The 26,029-nt window shown below is 50.9% G+C and overlaps 1 protein-coding gene across 1 annotated transcript in view; it reads right to left on the minus strand.

The window, feature by feature from the left end:
- Positions 1–16,736, minus strand: part of LOC119957959 (cytochrome P450 2C42-like) — a 65,909-nt gene extending 49,173 nt beyond the window's left edge. Inside the window, exon 1 of the mRNA XM_038786190.1 lies at positions 16,297–16,736. Coding sequence (XP_038642118.1) covers positions 16,297–16,506 — 210 coding nt within the window. The 5' untranslated portion in view covers positions 16,507–16,736. The remainder of the gene's footprint in view (positions 1–16,296) is intronic.
- Positions 16,737–26,029: the final 9,293 nt, after the last annotated feature.

Consider the following 26,029-nt stretch of genomic DNA (forward strand, 5'->3'; position numbering starts at 1 on the left):
TCGCCTCCTGCACTCCTGGCTCTACCGCAACTCCAAAAATCGCGAGTCCCCACCCTGGTTTGACCCTAGATCCAACCACCCTCGACACCGTCCCCGCCACCCCCTTCCAGAATTCTTCCAGTGCTGGGCATGCCCAGAACATATGGGCGTGGTTCGCTGGACTCCCCGAACATCTGGTGCACCTGTCCTCACCCCCAAAGAACCTACTCATCCTAGTCCCGGACATGTGGGCCCGGTGCAGCACCTTAAATTGGATGAGACTAAGCCTCGCACATGAGGAGGAAGAGTTGACTCTCTCCAAGGCATCCGCCCAAGTCCCGTCCTCTATCTGCTCCCCGAGTTCCTCCTCCCATTTAGCCTTCAGCTCCTCCACTGACGACTCCTCCACCTCCTGCATTACCGTATAGATGTCAGACACCTTCCCCACTCCGACCCACACCCCCGAAAGCACTCTGTCCATCGTCCCCTGCGAGGGCAGCAAAGGGAATCCCTCTACCTGTCGCCTAGCAAATGCCTTTACCTGCAGGTTTCTGAACATGTTGCCTTGGGGAAGGCCAAATTTATCTTCCAGTTCCCCCAGGCCCGCAAACCTCTCGCCAATAAACAGGTCCCTCAATTTGCTGATGCCCGCCCTTTGCCACCCCCTGAATCCCCCATCCGTGTTCCCTGGAATGAACCGATGGTTGCCACCCAGTGGAGCCTCCATCGAGCCACCTGTTTCCTCCCGATGCCGTCTCCACTGTCCCCAGATTCTTAGGGTCGCCGCCACCACAGGGCTCGTGGTAAACCTCTTAGGGGAGAGCGGCAACGGTGCCGTTACCATGGCACCCAGGCTCGTACCTCTACATGACGCCATCTCCATTCTTTTCCACGCCGCCCCTCCCCCGTCCATCACCCATTTACGCACCATTGACACATTGGCTGCCCAATAGTACCCCGAAGGTTGGGCAGCGCCAGCCCGCCTCTATCCCTTCCTCACTCCAGGAACACCCTCTTCACTCTCGGAGTCCCATGTGCCACACAAAGCTCAAAATATTGCTAGTCACTCTCCTAAAGAAGGCCCTGGGGATAAAGATGGGCAGGCACTGAAAGAGGAACAAGAACCTCGGAAGCACCGTCATTTTGACGGACTGTACCCTCCCCGCCAACGACAATGGCAGCATGTCCCACCTCTTGAACTTCTCCTCCATCTGATCTACAAGTCTGGTGAAGTTATGCTTGTGAAGAGTCCCCCAGTCCCTGGCCACCTGCACCCCCAGGTACCTAAAGCTCTCCCCTGCCCGCCTAAGCGGGAGCCTACCAATTCCTTCCTCCTGGTCTCCAGGGTGCACCACAAACACCTCGCTCTTGCCTAAGTTTAATTTATGACCTGAAAAGGTCCCAAACTCGGCTAGCAACTCCATCACTCCCGGCATTCCTCCCACCGGGTCCGCCACACACAGTAACAGGTCGTCGGCATACAACGACACCCTATGTTCCTCTCCACCTCGCACCAAGCCTCACCACCTCTCTGAATCTCTCAATGCCATCGCCAGCGGCTCGATTGCCAGTGCAAACAACAAGGGGGACAGGGGGCAACCCTGCCTGGTCCCTCGGTAAAGCCGGAAGTACTCCGACCTCCTCCTATTCGTGGACACGCACGCCATCGGGGCCTCATATAGCAGCCTTATCCATCTAATGAACCCTTCACCAAATCCAAACCCCCTCAACACCTCCCATAGGTACCCCCACTCCACTCTATCGAAGGCCTTCTCCGTATCCAGCGCCACCACTATCTCTGCCGCCCCCTCAATCGCCGGCATCATGATGACATTCAGCAATCTCTGCACATTCGTGTTCAGCTGCCTTCCCTTCACAAAACCTGTCTGATCCACCGTACACCTTCTTAACAACCCTCTCAACCTGGGTGGCAACTTTCAGGGATCTATGGACATGGACACCGAGATCTCTCTGCTCGTCCACACTACCAAGAATCTTACCATTAGCCCAGTACTCTGTCTTCCTGTTATTCCTTCCAAAATGAATCACCTCACACTTTTCTGCATTAAACTCCATTTGCCACCTGTCAGCCCAGCTCTGCAGCTTATCTATGTCCCTCTGTAACTTGTAACATCCTTTTGCACTGTCCACAACTCCACCGACTTTAGTGTCATCTGCAAATTTACTCACCCATCCTTCTACGCCCTCCTCCAGGTCATTTATAAAAATGACAAACAGCAGCGGCCCCAAAACAGATCCTTGTGGCACACCACTAGTAACTGGACACCAGTCAGAGCATTTTCCATCAACCACCACCCTTTGTTTTCTATCAGTTAGCCATTTTCTGATCCAGACTGTTAAATCACTCTGAATCCCATGCCTCTGTATTTTCTGTAATAGCCTACCATGGGGAACCTTATCAAACGCTTTACTGAAATCTATATACACCACATCAACTGCATTACCCTCATCCACCTGTTTTGTCATCTTCTCGAAGAACTCAATGAGGTTTGTGAGGCACAACCTATCCTTCAGAAAACCATGTTGACTATCTCTAATCAAATTATTCCTTTCCAGATGATTATACATCCTATCTCTTATAAATCTTTCCAAGACTTTTCCCACAACAGAAGTAAGGCTCACTGGTCTATAGTTACCGGGGTTATCTCTACTCCCCTTCTTGTACAACATTCGCTATCCTCCAGTCCTCTGGCACTATTCCTGTAGACAAAGATGACTTAAAGATCAAAGGCTCAGCAATCTCCTCCCTACCTTCCCAGAGAACCCTAGGATAAATCCCATCCGGCCCAGGGGACTTATCTGTTTTCACACTTTCCAGAATCACTAACACCTCCTCCTTATGAACCTCAAGCCCTTCTAGTCTAGTAGCCTGTATCTCAGTATTCTCCGCGACAACTTTGTCTTTTTCCTGTGTGAATATAGATGAAAAATACTAATTTAGCACCTCTCCTATCTCCTCGGACTCCACGCACAACTTCCCACTACTGTCCTTGACTGGCCCTACTCTTACCTTAGTCATTCTTTTATTCCTGACATACCTATAAAAAACTTTAGGGTTATCCTTGAACCTACCTGCCAAAGACTTTTCATGTCCTCGCTTGGCTCTTCTTAGCTCTCTCTTTAGAGCCTTCCTACTAATTTGTAACTCTCAAGCGACCCAACTGAACCATCACGTCTCATCTTCGCATAAGCCTCCTTCTTCCTCTTGACAAGTATTTCAACTGCTTTAGTAACCCATGGTTCCCTCGCTCGACAACTTCCTCCCTGCCTGACAGGTACATACTTATCAAGGATACGCAGTAGCTGTTCCTTGAACATGCTCCGCATTTCCATTGTGTCCATCCCCTGCAGTTTTCCTCTCCAGCCGATGCATCCTAAGTCTTGCCTTATCGCATCAAAATTGCCTTTCCCCCAGCTATAACTCTTGCCCTGCGGTATATACCTATCCCTTTCCATCGCTAAAGTAAACATAATCGAATTGTGGTCACTATCACCAAAATGCTCACCTACCTCCAAATCTAACACCGGCCTGGTTCATTACCCAGTTCCAAATCCAATACAGCCTCGCCTCTTGTTGGCCTATCTACATACTGCATCAGGAAACCCACCTGCACGCATTAGACAAAAACGGCCCCATCTAAAGTACTCGAACTATAGTGTTTCCAGTCAATATTTGAAAAGTTTAAAGTCCCCCATAACAACTACCCTGTTATTTTCGCTCCTATCCAGAATCATCTTTGCAATCATTTCCTCTACATCTCTGGACCTTTCGGAGGCTTGTAGAAAAGCCCTAACAGGGTGACCTCTCCTTTCCTGTTTCTTAACTCAGCCCATACTACCTCAGTATTCGAGTCCTTCTCAAATGTCCTCTCAGCCACCGTAATACTGTCCTTGACTAACAATGCCACCCCTCCCCCTCTCTTACCACCTTCCCTGAGCTTACTGAAATATCTAAACCTCGGCACCTGCAACAACCATTCCTCGCCCTGCTCTATGCATGGGCGAAATTCTCCGACCCCACGCAGGGTCGGAGAATCGGCCAGCGGCGGCGTTATTCCCGCTCCCGCCGGGTTTTTAATTCTCCGGGCGGCCAAAAACCAGCGTTGTGCAAATCCAGCCGGCAGCCTCTGAAAACAACTGGAGCCGGCGGGATGTCATTGATTTTTATCAGATAGACATTCTCCGTGCCGGATGGGCCGAATTCCCGCCGACGTGGCCACGGGAGTCCCGGCGTTTGTGTGGGGGGGGGAGAGAGAGAGTCCCGGCGTTTGTGTGGGGGGGGGAGAGGGAGACCCAGCGTTTGTGTGGGGGGGGAGAGAGAGTCCCGGCGTTTGTGTGGGGGGGGGGGGGAAGAGACAGAGTCCCGGCGTTTGTGTGGGGGGTGGGCTGGGGGGGGTGAGAGAGAGTCCCGGCGTTTGTGTGGGGGGGGGAAGAGAGAGAGTCCCGGCGTTTGTGTGGGGGGGGAGAGGGAGACCCAGCGTTTGTGTGGGGGGGGGGGAGAGAGAGAGTCCCGGCGTTTTCCCCAAATGCCGGGTCTCTCTCTCTCTCCCCCCCCAAACGCCGGGTCTCTCCCTCTCTTCCCCCCCCCCACCCAAACGCCGGGTCTCTCTCTCCCCCCCCCCAAACGCCGGGTCTCTCTCTCTCTCCCCCCCCCCCCCCCAATGACTATGTTTGTTTATTTAATTTTAATTTATTTTTAAGTTCTTTTGTTGTTAATTGGGGTTGGGGGGTGGGGGGATGTGATACATACGGTCTGGGGGTGTTACAGTTATTATGGGTTATTTTGTTGCATTTCATTGTTTGTCGTTATGTTTTATATTTTCTGTAAAAAATTCCAATAAAAATTATATTTAAAAAAAACCTATTGTTTCTTGGTGGGGGGCTAGTGTGTCCCTGTGGTCTTTGGTTTCAGTTATAAGATGGCGGATTTTGTCTACATTCGCGGGCGTAGTGGCCCGATTGCCCACAGCTATAACATGACCCTCGGGGCGCATAAGGTGGACCCGGTGTTCTGGTGTATAGCTCTCTGGGGTATTGTTCCCTTGGATATTGTTTTCTTTGTTATGGGCCAGAGTATAGAGAACCCCAAAGTGTATCATGGAGTTTACCTGACCCACGGCTTTTACTAGATTGTGGTTATGGGGAGCAAATAGCCCACTCTACAGGTGTGGTACAGCAGAAATCAAAAAGTTTTTTTTAAGCAAAACAATGTTTATTCTATGAACTCAAGTTAACCTTTTTAAAACGTACAGTGAACTTCTTAGCAACCATCAATTCAAATACACCCCCCCAAAGAAAACAACACTAAGTAATCCTTAAACTTTCCTTTTAACATCCACAAGACATAAAAAACTTTTAACAGAAGCATATCAGGTTTAAATTCACTACTGAGAACAGTTATTACTCTGAATTCACCAAATGATCAAGAGATAGTCTTTACATGGCAGAGAGAACAACATTGCACCTTCTCTGGCTGACTGCAGCTCCAACACTAAAATGAAACCAAAAAACACAGATACACCCAAGCTTTTCTCAAAGTGAAACTAAAAAGTAGAGCCAGAGCTCAGCTCCACCCACACTCTGACATCACTGCAGTAACTTGAGCAGACAAACATTTCTTAAAGTGACATTCGCATGATACCTTGGATATTGTTCCCTGGGACATTGGACCACTCCTCTGCCCTCATTTATAGATATAGAGAAATACAGCACAGAACAGGCCCTTCGGCCCACGATGTTGCGCCGAACTTTTGTCCTAGGTTAATCATAGAATTTTGGACAATTTTTCATGGCCAATCCACCCAACCTGCACATCTTTGGACTGTGGGAGGAAACCGGAGTACCCGGAGGAAACCCACGCAGTCACGGGGAGGATGTGCAGACTCCACATAGACAGTGACCCAAGTCGAAATCGAACTTGGGAGCCTGGAGCTGTGAAGCAATTGTGCTATCCACAATGCTACCGTGCGGCCCTTAAGAAGTTAACCTACACTCCCTTATTCTACCCTAATCCAAGTACCTATCCAATAGCCGCTTGAAGGTCCATAAATTTTCCGACTCAACTACTACCACAGGCTTTGCATTCCATGCCCCCACTACTCTCTGGGTAAAGAACCTACCTCTGACATCCCCTCTATATCTTCCACCATTTATCTTAAATTTATGTCCCCTTGTAATGGTGTGTTCCACCCGGGGAAAAAGTCTCTGACTGTCTACTCTATCTATTCCCCTGATCATCTTATAAACCTCTATCAAGTCGCCCCTCATCCTTCTCCGTTCTAATGAGAAAAGGCCTAGCACCCTCAACCTTTCCTCGTATGACCTACTCTCCATTCCAGGCAACATCCTGGTAAATCTCCTTTGCACCTTTTCCAAAGCTTCCACATCCTTCCTAAAATGAGGTGACCAGAACTGCACACAGTACTCCAAATGTGGCCTAACCAAGGTTTTGTACAGCTGCATCATCACCTCACGGCTCTTAAATTCAATCCCTCTGCTAATGAACGCTAGCACACCATAGGCCTTCTTCACAGCTCTATCCACTTGAGTGGCAACTTTCAAAGAACTATGAACATAGACCCCAAGATCTCTCTGCTCCTCCACACTGCCAAGAACCCTACCGTTAACCCTGTATTCCGCATTCATATTTGTCCTTCCAAAATGGACAACCTCACACTTGTCAGGGTTAAACTCCATCTGCCACTTCTCAGCCCAGCTCTGCATTCTATCTATGTCTCTTTGAAGCCGACAACAGCCCTCCTCACTATCCACAACTCCACCAATCTTCGTATCATCTGCAAATTTACTGACCCACCCTTCAACTCCCTCATCCAAGTCGTTAATGAAAATCACAAACAGCAGAGGACCCAGAACTGATCCCTGCGGTACGCCACTGATAACTGGGCTCCAGGCTGAATATTTGCCATCCACCACAACTCTCTGTCTTCTATCGGTTAGCCAGTTTGTTATCCAACTGGCCAAATTTCCCACTATCCCATGCCTCCTTACTTTCTGCATAAGCCTACCATGGGGAACCTTATCAAATGCCTTACTAAAATCCATGTACACTACATCCACTGCTTTACCTTCATCCACATGCTTGGTCACCTCCTCAAAGAATTCAATAAGACTTGTAAGGCAAGACCTACCCCTCACAAATCCGTGCTGACTATCCCTAATCAAGCAATGCCTTTCCAGATGCTCAGAAATCCTATCCCTCAGTACCCTTTCCATTACTTTGCCTACCACCGAAGTAAGACTAACTGGCCTGTAATTCCCAGGGTTATCCCTATTCCCTTTTTTGAACAGGGGCACGACATTCGCCACTCTCCAATCCTCTGGTACCACCCCTGTTGACAGCGAGGACGAAAAGATCATTGCCAACGGCTCTGCAATTTCATTTCTTGCTTCCCATAGAATCCTTGGATATATCCCGTCAGGCCCGGGGGACTTGTCTATCCTCAAGTTTTTCAAAACGCGCAACACATCTTCCTTCCTGACAAGTATCTCCTCAAGCTTATCAGTCTGCTTCACGCTGTCCTCTCCAACAATATGGCCCCTCTCGTTTGTAAATACTGAAGAAAAATACTTGTTCAAGACCTCTCCTATCTCTTCAGACTCAATACACAATCTCCCGCTACTGTCCTTAATTGGACCTACCCTCGCTCTAGTCATTCTCATATTTCTCACATATGTGTAAAAGGCCTTGGGGTTTTCCTTGATCCTACCCGCCAAAGATTTTTCATGCCCTCTCTTAGCTCTTCTAATCCCTTTCTTCAGTTCCCTCCTGGCTATCTTGTATCCCTCCAGCACCCTGTCTGAACCTTGTTTCTTCAGCCTTACATAAGTCTCCTTCTTCCTCTTAACAAGACATTCAACCTCTCTTGTCAACCATGGTTCCCTCACTCGACCATCTCTTCCCTGCCTGACAGGGACATACATATCAAAGACATGCAGTACCTGTTCCTTGAACAAGTTCCACATTTCACTTGTGTCCTTCCCTGACAGCCTATGTTCCCAACTTCTGCACTTCAATTCTTGTCTGACAGCATTGTATTTACCCTTCCCCCAATTATAAACCTTGCCCTGTTGCTCGCACCTATCCCTCTCCATTACTAAAGTGAAAGTCACAGAATTGTGGTCACTACCTCCAAAATACTCCCCCACTAACAAATCTATCACCTGCCCTGGTTCATTACCAAGTACTAAATCCAATATGGCCTCCCCTCTGGTCGGACAATCTACATACTGTGTTAGAAAAGCTTCCTGGACACACTGCACAAACACTACCCCATCCAAACTATTTGATCTAAAGAGTTTCCACTCAATGTTTGGGAAGTTGAAGTCGCCCATGACTACTACCCTGTGACTTCTGCACCTTTCCAAAATCTGTTCCCCAATCTGTTCCTCCACATCTCTGCTGCTATTGGGGGGCCTATAGAAAACTCCCAACAACGTGACTGCTCCTTTCTTATTTCTAACTTCAACCCATATTACCTCAGTAGGCACATCCCCCTCGAACTGCCTTTCTGCAGCTGTTATACTATCTCTAATTAACAATGCCACCCCCCCACCTCTTTTACCATCCTCCCTAATCTTGTTGAAACATCTATAACCAGGGACCTCCAACAACCATTTCTGCCCCTCTTCTATCCAAGTTTCTGTGATGGCCACCACATCGTAGTCCCAAGTACAGATCCATGCCTTAAGTTCACCCACCTTATTCCTGATGCTTCTTGCATTAAAGTATACACACTTCAACCCATCTCCTTGCCTGCAAGTACTCTCCTTTGTCATTGTTACCTTCCCCACTGCATCACTATGTGCTTTGGTGTCCTGACTATCGTCTACCTTAGTTGCTGGACTACAGATCCGGTTCCCATTCCCCTGCCAAATTAGTTTAAACCCTCCCGAAGAGTACTAGAAAACCTCCCCCCCAGGATATTGGTGCCCCTCTGGTTCAGATGCAACCCGTCCTGCTTGTACAGGTCCCACCTTCCCCAGAATGCGCTCCAATTATCCAAATACCTGAAGCCCTCCCTCCTACACCATTCCTGCAGCCACGTGTTCAACTGCACTCTCTCCCTATTCTTAGCCTCGCTATCACGTGGCACCGGCAACAAACCAGAGATGACAACTCTGTCTGTCCTGGCCTTTAACTTCCAGCCTAACTCCCTAAACTTGTTTATTACCTCCACACCCTTTTTCCTACCTACATCGTTGGTACCAATGTGCACCACGACTTCTGGCTGCTCACCCTCCCCCTTCAGGATCCTGAAGACACGATCAGAGACATGGATTTGTCCACTATTAGTCTTAACTGGATGCATGGCACCTTCCAAGCCATCCTGTCGCATTTGGTTCTGCAGCGACTGTTCCCATGCTCTAGATAGACGTCTGAGTACCCATGCTTCATTATGTGTCTGCTCTGCTGGGTTGAAGTTTGCACAAGCCTTTCTACCTGCTTCTGTGGCGTGTGAAACTAAAGTGGGGGCCCATTTTGTAGTGTCTTCATCATCTAAATTAGCACGATTTAAGTCTCCAAATACTGCCTTAAAATGTATCCAGAGGCGACCGGCAAAGGCAGTCGGATGTTCCCCTTTCCTCTGTCGACATTTATTCCCATACTGGCCTCCCCGAACAGGCGCCGGAATGTGGCGAATAGGGGATTTTCACAGTAACTTCATTTGAAGCCCACTTGTGACAATAAGCGATTTTCATTTCATTTCATTCATTTAATTTAGTTTAATTTACAGTAAGAAGTCTTACAACACCAGGTTAAATTCCAACAGGTTTGTTTCAAACACTACCTTCGGAGCACTGCTCCTACCTCAGGTGAATGAAGAGGAGTGTTCCAGAAACATATATATATGCACATATTTGAAGTTCCTCGTTTTTCTTACATTCCTCCTCCTCCTCTATTAATTGACCGCTGAGCGTCTCCAAGACCTCCTCGGTTCCTCTTAACTGAGTCAAGCAGCACACTACGGCCATTGGCTTTTTAAAATTTGTTACATTCTTCTTATAAATTTTACACAAATCCTCCCACGAAGCTTGTCCTATCTTCCTTGAACCTGATTCGATGTTCACACAAAGATTTGCCCATAAGGGCCATCCTTTCCTCTTTAAGTATTTCCTTAGTACATCCTCCCATATGGGACACTTCTGTGACATGTCAACTACTTCTACCCCTGTTTGCTGCTGCGTATTCATCTTCCTCTCTTATCAATTGCGCTGCCATTTCCTCACTATTTAATTTGGAAGGGGGGAATAGGGAGTCAAGCGAACAACAGTTACGGCTTACGTCTATGTTCTGGTTCACAACCCTTTTAGATTTGCATGCAAGTCTGCAGAGTTTACCCTATCTTTCCCTGTTAATTTTGCATGCGGTTAGTGCACATTTCCGAAATTTGGTTATTTGGCCAATACGGAATTCATGCTTGTGGTGCGTTTTGACCTATTCCAGTTTCATCAAAGTTGTGGGATCTCTCTGAGTAACAAAGTCACTTCTAGTCGAATCCCATCAGTGTCACCAATTAATGTTGACTTCTATCTTTATCAATACCACAAGATGCGAGTACGTTCTGTGTATTGGACAAATGACCACACAACCAGCAGAGGAACTCCGGCGTGTGAATTTCATAGAATTTGTGCAGAAAATGAAGGCCATTCAGCCCATCGAGTCCACACCAGACACTGAAAGAGCGCCCTATCTAAACCCACATAACCACCCTAATCACATAACCCAGTGTGGTGATATAACCACTGTAGTGATGTGTACTTGCAGTGGGGGGATGTATGCCTGTACCTGTAATATAGGTTCCTCCAGTAAGCCCCTGCCGGCTAGCTCCGCCCACAGGGAGCTTGTGTATAAATATGCATGTGAGTCACTCAGACCTTAGTCTAAAGTTGCAGATGGAGGAATAGCATCGCACAGCAATAAAGCCTCTATTGTACTAGTCTCTCGTCTTTGAGTATAATTGTTAGCGCTACAATTTATTGCTGTGTGATTTTCCGTTCACCACGGACATCAGAATCAAGCCTGACCGTCTGCAGCTGGATCCGCAGTCGCCTCACGCCAGAAAATACTTTGTTCACTGGCTTGCAGTCTTTGAGGCCTACATCTCTTCAGTGGACCCTCCCCCAACGGAGGCTCAGAAAAAGCAACTCCTGTACTCCAGACTTCGCTCCAGTATCTTTCCGCTAATTTGAGATGCGACTGACTACACCACAGCTATGGAACTGCTCAAGGTGAACTATCCACAGTTGGCAAACACCCTGATTGCGAGGCATCAACTCTCTACTCGCGTCCAGCAGCCGGGTGAGTCAATTGAGGACTTCTGGAGGGCCCTTATACCTCTGGTACGAGACTGCGACTGCCGGGCCCTCACAGCCATGGAACACTCTGACTTACTCATGCGCGATGCCTTTGTTACAGGCATTGCATCGGACCCCATCCGGCAATGACTGCTGGAAGGGGCCGCCCCCGACCTCGCGACCACAAAGGCTCTGGCGCTTTCCATGATGACCGCCTCCCGTAGTGCGTGATCCTACTCCGCTAGCCGCTCGGCCCACCCGTCCTACCCCTCGTGGACCCCGCAAACGGCCCCCCAGGCCCACCCGTCCTACCCCTCGTGGACCCCGCAAACGGCCCCCCAGGCCCACCCGTCCTACCCCTCGTGGACCCTGCAAACGGCCCCCCCAGCAGCCGCCCCCGCGCACTATGCCTGCGCTGCCCGCCGCACCACGCTCCCTGGGGGTCCCCACTGTCACTTCTGGGGTCAGCAGAAGCACTCCCGCCAGCGCTGCCCGGCCCGCACCGCGACCTGCAAAGCTTGTGGCAAGAAAGGCCACTTTGCAGCGGTGTGTCAGTCCCGGACGGTCGCCGCTATCGCGCCCCCGGTCCCCTCGCCTCAGCCGCTCGCTCAATGGGCCCCGCCGTCCTCTTCCCCCGACCCCACGTGCGATCAGTGGGCGCCGCCATCTTTCGCCGCCCCGCCACGTGCGCTCCATGGGCGCCGCTATCTTCATCCACCACCGCCATGTGCGTTCCATGGGCGCCGCCATTTTGTCCCGACCCCACAACGTGCGCTCCATGGGCGGCGCCATTTTACCCACAGGTACTCCAGATGCCGCCATTTTCTCCTCCCCCTGGGACAAGGACACGGGTCGCTACCGCTCCCCGTCGGACTCATCTGACTCGACCGCCGATCGCCCGCTACTCGCCTCCGTTACGCTCGACCAGTCGCGTCCTCGCAACCTGGCACTCTCTTCCACATCGGTGCTGGTCAACGGCCACGTGACCTCCTGCCTCATCAACTCCGGGAGCACCGAGAGCTTCGTCCACCCGGACACGGTAAGGCGCTATTCCCTTGCGGTCCACCCCGCCAACCGGCAGATCTCTCTCGGTTCCTGGTCCCACTCTGTCTCGATCCGGGGTTTCTGCCTGGTTAAACTTACTGTACAGGGCGTGGAATTCGACTGTTTCTGTCTGTACATTCTCGCCAACCTCTGCGCGTCACTCTTACTAGGACTGGATTTCCAGTGCAATCTCCAGAGCCTCACCCTCAAATTCGGCGGGCCCCTATCTCCCCTCACCATTTGCGGCCTCGCGCCCCTCAAGGTTGAGCCTCCCTCACTCTTTGCCAATCTGACCGCAGATTGCAAGCCCGTCGCCACCAGGAGCAGACGGTACAGCACCCAGGACAAGGCCTTCATCAGGTCCGAAGTCCAGCGGCTGCTTCGGGAGGGTATTATCGAGGCCAGCAACAGCCCTTGGAGAGCCCAGGTGGTGGTGGTTAAGACCGGGGAGAAGCACAGGATGGTCGTGGATTACAGCCAGACCATCAACCGGTGCACGCAGCTCGACGCGTAACCCCTCCCCCGCATTTCTGATATGGTCAATGAGATTGCACAGTACTGGGTCTTCTCTACTATTGACCTGAAATCCGCCTACCACCAGCTCCCCATCCGTGAATCGAACCGTCCCTACACTGCCTTCGAGGCAGACGGTCATCTGTACCAATTTCTTAGGGTTCCCTTCGGCGTCACGAATGGAGTCTCGGTATTTCAACGAGAAATGGACCGAATGGTTGACCGGTACGGACTGCAGGCCACCTTCCTGTACCTCAACAATGTCACCATCTGCGGCCATGACCAGCAGGACCATGATGCCAACCTTTCTAAATTCCTCCACACCGCATCTCTCCTTAACCTCACGTACAACAAGGAAAAGTGCGTGTTCCGCACAGACCGCTTAGCCATCCTCGGCTACGTAGTCCAAAACGGACTACTGGGGCCCGACCCCGAATGCATGCGCCCCGTCATGGAGCTTCCACTCCCCCACTGCCCCAAGGCCCTCAAACGCTGCCTTGGGTTCTTTTCTTATTACGCCCAGTGGGTCCCGCAATACGCAGACAAGGCCCGGCCACTTATCCAGTCCACACATTTTCCCCTCTCGGCCGAGGCACAACAGGCCTTCGCCCGCATTCGATCTGACATAGCCAGGGCGGGGATGCACGCAGAAGACGAGACACTGCCTTTCCAAGTAGAAAGCGACGCTTCAGATGTCGCACTTGCCGCCACGCTGAATCAGGCAGGCAGACCCGTGGCATTCTTTTCACGCACCCTCCACGCCTCCGAAATTCGGCATTCCTCTGTTGAAAAGGAGGCCCAAGCAATCGTTGAAGCGGTGCGGCACTGGAGGCATTACCTGGCCGGCAGGAGATTCACTCTCCTCACTGACCAACGGTCGGTAGCCTTCATGTTCAACAACACGCAGCGGGGCAAGATCAAGAATGACAAAATCTTGCGGTGGAGAATCGAGCTCTCCACCTTTAACTACGAGATCCTGTATCACCCCGGCAAGCTCAATGAGCCCCCAGACGCCCTCTCCCGAGGTACATGTGCCAGCACACCAGTGAACCAGCTCTGTGCCTTGCACGAGAGCCTTTGCCATCCGGGGGTCACTCGCTTGTACCATCTAATCAAAGCCCGCAATCTGCCCTACTCCGTCGAGGAAGTACGGACAGTCACCAGAGACTGCCAGATCTGTGCCGAATGCAAGCCGCACTTCTACTGGCCAGATCGCACGCGCCTGGTGAAAGCGCCCCGCCCCTTTGAACGCCTCAGCGTGGACTTCAAAGGGCCCCTTCCCTTCACCGACCGCAACACCTACAGCCTTATTGTGGTCGATGAATTTTCTAGGTTCCCCTTCGCCATCCCATGCCCGGATATGACGTCTGCCACCATCATCAAGGCCCTGGATTCCATTTTCGCCCTGTTCGGTTTCCCCGACTATATCCACAGTGTGGAGATGCCGGCGTTGGACTGGGGAGAGCACAGTAAGAAGTCTTACAACACCAGGTTAAAGTCCAACAGGTTTGATTCAAACACGAGCTTTCGGAGCGCAGCTCCTTCCTCAGGTGAACGGCGAGAAACATTTATATAGACAAAGTCAGAGATGCTGGACAATGCTTGGAATGCAGGCATTTGCAGGTAATCAAATCATTACAGATCCAGGGAGAGGGATAATCACAGGTTAAAGAGGTGTGAATTGTCTCAAGCCAGAACAGTTGGTAGGATTTTGCAAGTCCAGGCCAGATGGTGGGGGGTGGATGTAATGCGACATGAATCCAAGATCCCTGTTGAGGCCGAACTCATGCGTGCGGAACTTAGCTATAAGTTTTTGCTCAGCAATTCTGCGTTGTCGCGTGTCCTGAAGACCGCCTTGGAGAACGCTTACCCGGAGATCAGAGGCTGAATGCCCTTGACTGCTGAAGTGTTCCCCGACTGGAAGGGAACATTCCTGCCTGGTGATTGTCGCACGATGCCTGTTCATTCGTTGTCCACAGTGACAGGGGATCCTCGTTCATGAGCGATGAGCTGCATCATTTCCTGCTCAGCAGAGGTATCGCCTCCAGCAGGACGATCAGCTACAACCCCCGGGAAAACGGGCAGGTAGATAGGGAGAACGGGACGGTAGGGAGGGCCGTCCAGCTGGCCCTATGTTCCAGGAACCTCCCAGCCGCTCGCTGGCAGCAGGTCCTCCCTGACGCGCTCCATTCCATTCCGTCGCTACTGTGCACCGCAACTAACAGTACACCCCATGAACGTGTTTTTGCCTTCCCTAGGCAGTCTACATCCGGGGTGTCGCTCCCGACGTGGCTCACGACTCCGGGCCCAGTCCTTCTCCGTAGGCATGTCCGGCACCACAAGGCGGAAACCCCTGGTGGACAAAGTACGCCTTCTCCACACCAACCCGCAGTATGCCTACATGGAGTTCCCCGACGGCCGCCAGGACACAGTCTCGCTCCGGGACCTGGCTCCCTCAGGTGCCGATCCCATGCCCACGCCCCCTTTTCCCCCTGCGCCAACCTCCTTTTCCCCGGCGCCCCCCTATTCGTCCCCACCAGGTCCATCCCTCGTTCCCCTGCCCACACTGGAGGACATGGAAGATTTTGGCTCGCTCTCAGAAGATTTCGGCTCGCTCTTGGAGTCATCCCGCTAGCAGCCAGCACCAACACCGCCAGCACCTGCACCATCGTTGCCATCACTGCCTGTGCCAACCTCGCCACCACAGCTACGCCGATCACAGCGGAACGTTCGACCGCCGATTCAGCTCAACCTGTAACCTGCTAGCCGGATGGACTCTTGTTTTTCTTTGTTTGGACCCTTTTGTAAATAGCTCATTCTTTGTATTATAGTTACACGTCACCCCCGCCGGACTCATTTTTTACAGGGGGTGAATGTGGTGATATAACCACTGTAGTTATGTGTACTGCAGTAGGGGGATGTATGCCTGTACCTGTAATACAGGTTCCTCCGGTAAGCCCCTGCCAGCTAGCTCCGCCCACAGGGAGCTTGTGTATAAATATGCGTGTGAGTCACTCAGACCCTAGTCTGCAGTTGCAGATGGAGGAATAGCATCGCACAGCAATAAAGCCTCTATTGTACTAGTCTCTCGTCTTTGAGTATAATTGTTAGCGCTACACCCAGAAATGCCATCTAACGTTTTGGACACTACAGGGCAATTTAGCGTGACCAATCCACCTAACCCGCACATTTGGACTGTGGGCGGAAACCGAAGCACCCGGAGGAAACCCAAGCAGACACGGGGAGAACGTACAAACTCTGCACAGACAGTGACTCAAGCCAGGTATATAACCTGGGTCCCTGGCGCTGTGAAGCAACAGGTTTAACCACTGTGCTACTATGCTCCCGGATCAGTCAAAGCGTTTAGAGGCAGGGAACAAAGTTTGAATGAAAAACAGGCATTTGCAGTAGTCAGCACCTTACCTTCATGAGAGACTTCTTAGTTGCTCTTCTATCCACTTGGAATAAGTTGCCAAGAATTGGGAGGGCAGAAGGACCTGGGGGGAGCCTGCTTTTCCATGGCTGTTTGGGTTTATGAAACCACTTAATGAACAGAATAATAAGCAAAACAAAAAGTAGAGTTGTCCCTGGACCATTTAAACCCATTGTGGCAACTAAGGAATACAGAAACATTTCAGCGATCTGGTCCCCAATACTCGAAGTGCTGTCTCACTGGGAAAACAGTTGCTGGCTGTCGGCGGCTGTCTTCAACGGCACTGCTGGACCTCCTGTGTTGACGCCACACACAGTCAAATATTAGGGTGGCTCTGAGCCAGACGCTGAGCCAGGTTGTGGTGTTTGCACGCCTGTTTCGTTTCAGAGGATGTATGTGTTAACCTAGAAAACTAGCAAGAAATTATACAGAAGGTACACGGGCTGCAAATATCTGACAACCCAGAAGAACCTTGATCATTATCTTGTAACCCTGCGATCATATACCCAGAGGAATTGGAACACTCCCTCTCCATAGCTTAGGGGAATTAGTTTAAAGTAACTGAATATGAAAATTTGTTCTTACTACAAAGCCTCAGTTCCTCGTCTGCATCTCTTCCACCCCCATGAGCTCCTTGTAAATATCCGAGACACTTCCTTCCCCCACCTTCTGGAAACTACCCCATCTTGGCTCCCCCTTAGTGGCAAGAGTGGAAAAGATGGCACCTGCCTGCGCAAAATGTCCAGCACCTGAATATACCGGAATTCATTCCCCCTCGTCAACCCAAACTTGGCCTCCAGCGTCCTCAAGCTCGGGAGGGTCCCTTCAAAAACAAATCTCCCATCCGCTCAATCCCTGCACTCCGCCATACCCGAAACCCCCCGTCCAACCTCCCCGGAGCAAACCAATGGTTGTCACATATTGGGGACCAGACCGATGCTCCCGTTGCTCCCACGTGCCTCCTCCACTGTCCCCAGATCCGAAGGGTCGCCACCACTACAGGACTGGTGGAGAAGCACGATGGCGGAAACGGCAGAGGCGCCGTCACCAACGCCCCCAGACTTGTACCCCTACATGAGGCTGCCTCAACCCGCTCCAAAGCTGACATTTCACTTTTTGTCATACTCAATTTGTAGCCCGAAAACGGCCGAATTTTCCGAGGGTCGCCATGATTCCATCCATCCCCACCATCGGGACCGAATCAGACAAGAGCAGGTCACCTGCGTATAATGAAACTCTATGCTCCACTCCCCCCCCCCCCCCCGCCCCGGACCAGCCCTTTCCAGCCCCTAGAAGCTCTCAGTGCAATTGCCAGAGGCCCTATGGCCAGCGCAAACAGTAGTGGGGAAAGAGGGCAGCCCTGTCTTGTCCCAAGGTGCGGGTCTAAAGTAGTCCGATGTCGTCCTGTTCGTCCTTACACTCACCTCCGGGGCCTAATACAATAGCCTAACCCAGTCGATGAACCCCGCCCCGAACCTGAACCATCCTTGTACCTCCCACAGATAGTCCCACTCGCCTTTTAGCATCCATGGCTACCACTATCCCTACCTCCGTACTCTCCGGGGGTATCAAAATCACGTTGAGCAGCCTTCTTATGTTGGCCACCAGCTGCCTCCCCTTTACAAACCCGGTTTGGTCCTCCACAATTACATCCGATACACAGTCCTCAATTCTGGCCGCCAAAATCTTGGCCAGTAACTTGGTGTCGACGTTGATCAAGGAGATCGGCCTGTATGACCTACAGGCCTCCGGGTCCTTATCCCGTTTCAGAATGAGCGAGATGGTGGCCTGCGACATCGTCAGGGTAAAATCCCTCTGTCTCTTGGTCTCTTATCTCGTTAAAGACCCTGACCAGCATCGGCCCCACTATCCCGGCAAATCTTTTGTAAAACTCAACCGGATACCTGTCCGGCCCCAGACTTTACCCGACTGCATGACCTTCAAGCTCCCCAATACCTCTTTGATCCTGACCAGACCCCCCAAACCGTCCACCAACCCCCTCCCCACTCTTGGGAAGGTCAGTCCATCCAGGAATCGCTTCATCCCCCCGCGCCGCCCCGGTCCCCCGGGTGGTTCTGAAGTGTACAGCTTCCTATAAAAGTCCCTAAAGACCTTGTTCAGCCCTCCTGGATCACCCACTAGATTACCTTCCCCATCCACTACCCTCCCCATTTCCCTGAGTAACTGTGGCCTCGGGGATTCCGCGTAACTCCTGTCCGTCCGTAGAATTTCCTTAATCAGTCGGTCCGTCTCTGCCCTATCTGTCCTGTCCCTGTACGCCCGGATTGAAATCAGCTCCCCTCTCACCACTGCCTTCAGGGCCTCCCAGAGCACCGCTGCCGAGACTTCTCCAGAATCGTTCACCTGCAGATAATTCTGCAGCATTTCCTCAGCCTCTCACACACACCTCCTCGTCCGCGAGTAGTCCAACTTCCAGCCTCCATGGTGGGCGCTGAAAGCTGTCCTTACAAAACTGCAGGTCTACCCCGTGCGGAGCATGGTCCGATATGGCAATTTCCGAATATTCTGCCCCTAACATTCCGGACAGCAGGTCCCTACTCACTACAAAGTAGTCCATTCGGGAATACATCTTGTGGATGTGGGAGTAATACAAGAACTCCCTCACCGTCGGCTGGCTAAATCTCCACGGACCTGCTCCCCCCATTTGCTCCATGAACCCTCTCAGTTCCTTTGCCATCGCTGGCAATCTGCCTGTTCTTGAGCATGACCGATCCAGGCTCGAGTCCAGGACTGTATTAAAGCCCCCGCCCATGATCAACTTACGCGGGTCCAAGTCGGGGATCTTCCTTAGCATCCTCCTAATAAAATCCACATCGTCCCAATTAGGGGCATACACACTGACCAGGACTACTCGCACCCCTTTGAGCTTACCCCTCACCATAACGAACCTGCCACCCCCATCCACGACTGTGCCCTCCGCCTCAAATTGTATCCTTTTATTAATCAGGATCGCAACCCCCCTCATCTTAAAATCAAGCCCCGAATGAAAGACCGGACTGACCCAGCCCTTCCTTAACCTAACCTGGTCTGCCACTTTCAGGTGCGTCTCCTGCAAAAGACTATGTCCGCCTTCAGAATCTGCAGATCCGCAAACACACGCGCCCTCTTCACTGGCCTGTTTAACCCTCCAGCAATCCAGGTGATCGGCCTGGTTGGGGGGCACTCCCCCCCCCCCCACCTTTGCTGATCAGCCATCCCCTTTCGTTGGCCCGCCTCCCAGCCATGTGTCGCACTTCCTCTGGCCCGCCTCCTGGCCCGCTCCTCCCATGACCTCCTCACTGTTACCATGCCCAGTTTTCATCCCCGTCAGCAGAACAACTCCCCCCCCCCCCCCCCCCCCCCCCCCCCAGCAACACCATCCTATCACCTAACCCCTGCTCTAATCTAACTATATGGACACCCCCACCTCGGCTTCCGTTGACTAGCTGCACTCAGCTAGCCTGGGGCTCCCAGCCTTGGCACCAGCCCGTCTCCCACCCATTGTTCCCAGTCACCCCCTCCCCCTGACCCCTCCACACCACTTCCCCAGATCAGCCCTACTTGAGCAAACAAGTCATAAACAACCCCCACAATAGCACAATTCAAGTTAAAAAAGAAAAAAAGAGATAAGAAAAAACAGGCACTCTTCAGTCCTACCCATACAGACAATGAAAATAATTGCACAAAGTTCCCCTGAAGCATCCATTTTAACCCAGCCCTTTTAACTGTTTTGTTTATTAATTCCCCCCAGCCAAACTCCAACTAAGCAAAGAGCCCAAACAGGAAAGATTCAGGAAAACAACGCAAAAACAAGAAAAAAAGGAGACATCCCAAAACGGGAGAGACACCACATATACTTTGTTATTGACAAATTGTGTTTCACTAACATTCCTGTTTCTTGATGAGGTAACAATGTGGATGAGGGTAATGCAGTTGATGTGCTGTACATGGACTTCCAAAAAGCATTTGATAAAGTGCTGTGCAACAAGCTTCAGAGCAAAACTGGAGCTTGAAATTAGCTGAGTGACATGAAAGAGAGAATAGTGATGAACAGTGGTCTATCAGACTGGAGGAAGGTTTAAAGTGGGGATCCCCAGGGGTTGGTGTTTGTGCCCCTGTTCTTCCGGATATACATAAATGACCGAGACCTTGGTGCACAGTGCACAACTTCTAAATGTGCTGGCAAACGAAACTTGGAAGGATTAGGAACTGTGAAGGATAATGTAGAAGTTCAAAAATAACAGACAAGTTGGTGGAAAAGGCAAGCAAGTGGCAAAAAAAATTAAATGCAGAGAAGTGTGAAGAGATCCATTTAGCAAGGGAGAATGTTGAGAGATAATATAAAATCAAAGGTACAATTCTAATGGAGGTGGAGTAAATGGACCTGCATATATATGTGTACAAATCATTGAAGATGGCAGGAATCCATACAATCCCTATAGTGCAGATGGAGACCATTCAGCCGATTAAGTCTACACCAACACTCCGAACGAACACTACGTAGGCCCACTCCCCCACCCTATCTACCGAACCCCACCAACCTGCACAAATTTGTAAGGAAGCGGAGGAAACCCACGCAACACGGAGTATACAAACTCCAGACTGAGAGTGACCCAAGGCCGGAATTGAATCCTGGTCCGTGACGCTACGAGGGAACGGTGCTAACCATTGTGCCACCCAGGTTGAGAACATGGTATATAAAGCATGCGGCATCTTGGTCTGTATTAACAATGGCACAGAGTGCAAAAACATGGAAGCTATGGTAACCTGTATAAAACATTGGTTCAGCCTCAACTGGAGTATTGTGTGAAGTTCTAGACACCACACTTTCGGAAGGAGGTGAAAGCATTAGAGAGGTGCAGAAAAGATATATGAGATGGTTCAAGGGGTGAGGAATTTCAGTTATGTGGATAGATTGAAGAATCTGGGGCTGTGCAGAGAGCCAACACATGCACACGGACAGAATTATATCCTTAAAGTCACAAAGGGGAGAGGAAAAATGCATCTCACCCCGACAGATTATTTTCCAGTGTTTAACTTTCCTGAAAGTGCTCAGTTGTGGCAGGGTGCAGTGGTATCTCATTCAAACGGCCATTCTTCATGTATGAGTACAGTGAGCAACTAGCAGCTTTTTAATTTTGGGGAACCTCACCATTAAACCCATTTCTAGTGACACACAACAGCCACGTAAATATTTTTTACAATCAAAGCCACTGATCAATAGCACAGTTTGCATTTAGATTGTGCCCTTAAAATAGTAAAACATCACAATGAATTTAACAGAAAAGTAGATTGACAAACACCAGAACTGAGTTAAAAGAACAGACGTTGAAACAGATGCCCTAAGTTTAGTTGTAAAGGTTGATGTGGAGGACAATCTTAAAGAAGAGACAGATAGTGAGAATCAAGAAGTGAATTCTAGAGACTGGTGCTTAGACAGCTGAAAACACATCACCAATGATAGTGCGAGTTGGGAATGAAAAAGAGTGGTGAGGCCATAGAATGATTTGAACACGAGAATGAAAATTTTAAATTTGAGACATCGGACCAGGAACCAATATAGGTCAGGGAGCACAGAGGTTATGGGCGAACGTTAAGATACGGGCAGCAGAGTTTTGAATGAGAAGTTTATAGAGGGTAGAAGGGAGGAGACCAACCAGGAGACCATTGCTGAAATCTTAAGCATGGAAGCGGAGCAGACCTGATGGGCCGAATGGCATACTTATGCTCCTATTTCTGATGGTCTGAAATGCATGGATTTCGGCACCAAAGGGCTGAAACAAGGGTAGTTATGGATGACTGGCTGGGCTGTCAATGCCAGGGTCCCAGGTTCGATTGCCGGCTGGGGTCACTGTCTGTGCGGAGTCTGCCCGTTCTCGCTGTGTCTGCGTGGGTTTCCTCTGGGCGCTCCGGTTTCCTCCCACTAGTTCCGAAAGGCGTGCTGTTAGGTGAATTGGACATTCTGAATTCTCCCTCCGTGTACCCGAACAGGCGCGGAGTGTGGCGACTGGGGGCTTTTCACAGTAACTTCAATGCAGCGTTAATGTCAGCCTACTTGTGACACTAATAAAGATTATTATTATTATTACCCTCACTAATCCTATCAAACAGTTTTAGAATAGTTTCTTGGATGTGATCCTCAGAGGCGCTCCGGCCCCTGTGAATTTGTGCTCCCGGATGAGTCAAAGCGTTTAGAGGAAGGGACCAATTTTGGAATGAAAAACGGACATTTGCAGTATTCAGCAGCTTACTGAGATGCTCTTCTAGCCACTTGGAACAAATTGCCAAGAATTGGGCGGACAGAAGGACTGGGGGGAGTCTGCATTTCTGCGGCTGTTCGCGTTTAAGAAACCATTTAATGAACAGAACACTTAGCAAAACAAAAAGTAGAGTTGCCCCTGGACCATTTAAACCCATGGTGGCAATGAAAGAATATAGAAAGATCTCAATGATCAGGGTCGAGATTCTCCCCCTCCCGGCGGGGCGGGGGGTCCCGGCGTAGCGGAGTGGCGCCAACCACTCCGGCGTCGGGCCTCCCCAAAGGGGTTAGGCCCGCACCGGAGTGGTTTCCGCTCTGCAGCCGGTGCCAAAACTGCCGCTACGCCGCCCGCCGTCGGGGCTGGCCGAAAGGCCTTCGCCGGTCCGTGCATGCGCCAGTGCATCAGCGGCCGCTGACGTCACCACCGGCGCATGCGCGGTAGGGGGAGTCCCTTCCGCCTCTGCCATGGTGGAGGCCGTGGCGGTAGAAAAAGAGTGCCTCTACCGCATTGGCCCGCCCGGCAATCGGTGGACCCCGATCGCGGGTCAGGCCACCGTGGCGGCACCCCCCGGGGTCAGATCGCCCCACGCCCCCCCCCCCCCACCCCCCCCGGGGGCCCGCTCGCGCCAATCCCGCCGGCACCCGAGGTGGTTTCTTAAACCACGTCGGCGGGATTGGCCTGTCAGCGGGACTTCGGCCCATCGCAAGCTGGAGAATCGCCGCGGGGGGGCACGCCGATCGGCGGGGCGTGATTCCCACTCCCACTGATTCCTGGGTGGCGGAGAATTTCCGGCCACGGCGGGGGCGGGATTTACGCCGGCCCTGGGCGATTCCCCGACCCTGCGGGGGATCGGAGAATTCCGCCCCTGGTCCCCAATACTCGGAGTGCTGTCTCACTGGCGAAACAGTTGCTGGCTACGGCACTGCAGCACCTCCTGAGTTGACGGCACACACAGTCAAATATTAGGAAGGCTCTGAGCAAAAAGCTGAGCCAGGTTGTGGTGTTTGCACACCTCTGTCATTTCAAAGAAAGTATGTGTCAACCTAGAAAACTAGCAAGAAATTATACAGAAGCTACACGGGCTGCAAACATCTGACAACCCAGAAGAACCTTGATCATTATCTTGTTGTAACCATGCGATCATATACCCAGTGGAATTGCAACACTCCCTCTCCAGAGCTTAGAGGAATTAGTTTCAAGTAACTGAATATGAAAATTATGTTCTTGCTACATGAGAGAACAGGATTCTGACCTGAACTTTGCCTTTTTTTTGTATGAAAGCAGCAGATCAGTGACCTAGCGGATGATCTTTGAAAGCAGAACCACAGACAGTGTGGACCCTGCCCTCATGTTGATGAACCCCACACAATAATGTTCAATGTTTGTAGCATTTCAAAAGATAAAAAAAGTAGTTTTCAGGAAATATTTAGAAAGTTGTAATTGCTGTCACACTCCTCAGTTCTTGATCACAAGTCCATTACATTGGCCGGAATTCTTCTGCCGTTGGGATTCTCTTTCTCCGCTGGCAGCACACCCCTGTCCACGGGGTTCCCGGCAGCTTGGGGTGGCTTCCACAGGAAATCTCACTGACAACCAGCAGGAAAAGAGATTCCCGCCACTAGCAAATGGTGCCGTACCAAGAAACTTGCTGCTGGGGGACAGAAAAATCCCGCCCATCATCTAGACTAAACCTAGTGTGGCCCATTCTGGGTATGAAGGCTTCTTTCTGTTCACTCTGCAGTGGGGCTGCACTTCTGATCAGTGCACTGAGGGGTGCCAACAGCTGGTGGGCCATAGGTTGCACGCCAATCCCATTGATGGGCCAGCTGGGGTCTGAGGGTTTCCCAACAGGTGGCCTGGATGGGCACCCAAACGACCGGTGGCGCTCTGAACATTTACAAGGCACAGTGGTCAGTCAGTGCAGTGCGCAGCTAGGGGCCTGTAACCTGTACACAATGGTTACCTTGCAGATGGCGGTATATGCCCGACCACACCAATCACAGGGGGACGACCTGTAATCCATGTCCCTTCTCCCAGTCAATCCCCGCTACTGACCCCAGCCCTGGCCATACCCGCCGCCCCAGCCCGTGGCACAGCTGTTAGCATACTATTGCGATTTTGGTAACTTTCCTTCCCTCCCCTCTCTGCCTCAGTAGCCATGGCACTCGGTAAACATTTTCAAATGCCTGTAGTGAGCCGTGCTCACTTCTGCCTGGCAGGGGCAAAGCTTCGCGGAGCCGCAGAGCATACTGGGTCGTACCTAGTAATGATATGGTAATGCATGCAAACGCCGGTTTTGCTTGCCGGCGCAGTCCGTGTTGTCGCCACTTGTGGGTCCCTCCGGAGCATGGCGGTGGGTTCAGCACACATCGCCGCCTTGGTTTTCAGCGAATGTCTGATTCTCCGCTCGATTGTGTTCCGCATTTCAGGCGTCACGAGGCGGAGAATCCACCCCAATGTGTCAAATTATCTCCTCTCTAGTGAATTTTTATCAGTGTCACACGTAGTCTGACATTAACACTGTAATGAACTTACTGTGAAAATCTCCGAGTCGCCACACTCCAGCGCCTGTTTGGGTGTCTAATGTCGCCTGAATGTCTAATTCACCTAACAACACGACTTTCGGGATTGTGGGAGGAAATCGGAGCACCCAGAGGAAACCCACGCAGACACGGGGAGAACGTGCAGACTCCGCACAGACAGTGACCCAAGCCGGGAATGGAACCTGAGTCCCTGGCGCTGTGAAGCAACAGTGCTAACACTGTGCCCCCGTGCCGTCCTGAAATGAATAAACCGGATTTATTTGAAAAATGAGCAAATGCATGTCAGTACTTTACCGCAGTTTTGTGTAAAGATACACCATCTTTTTTTTCTTAATTCTCTTTAGTTTCAGGCAGTAGCACACTTTCAGCTAAAATAGAGGCGTCTCCCATTCCATGGCTGCCTTTGGAGCTCTTGAAGCCATTGCTGGGTGATGAAAAATGAAAGTCTGACTCTCATTTTGGATACACCATTAATTTGAAAGGCAGCAAATAAAGCATATTCTCACCCTAAACAGACGCAGCATCAAATGTGCAGACCCGAATTTGTGGAGATTTTAATTTGTCCTTTATTACAGATGCACCTATCAAATGTCTGGACAGAGACTCTTGGAGTTTTTCTTTGAATTGCCTAAAGGACTGTACCAACAAACATTAATATCAGAGAGTCTAGTTTGTGGAAAAGGTAAAAAGTGGTGCTCAATTACTTCTTGCCAATAACTTGGAGGGCAGGGGTGGAGATGTAGCAGACATGGAATCAACTATTTTATTCCTTGTGGGAAACGTTCACAAATCACAGCGTATAGGGGAAATCTAAAACACAGTTGACATGGGCATCTTCTGATGTGAGATCATGACCTTCCTCTGAGTGACAGAATGATTATCACACTTATGTCTTAAAAAAATACAACAAGTCCAGTACA

This window comes from Scyliorhinus canicula, chromosome 27, assembly GCF_902713615.1.
Source record: "Scyliorhinus canicula chromosome 27, sScyCan1.1, whole genome shotgun sequence".
Classification (NCBI taxonomy): domain Eukaryota; kingdom Metazoa; phylum Chordata; class Chondrichthyes; order Carcharhiniformes; family Scyliorhinidae; genus Scyliorhinus; species Scyliorhinus canicula.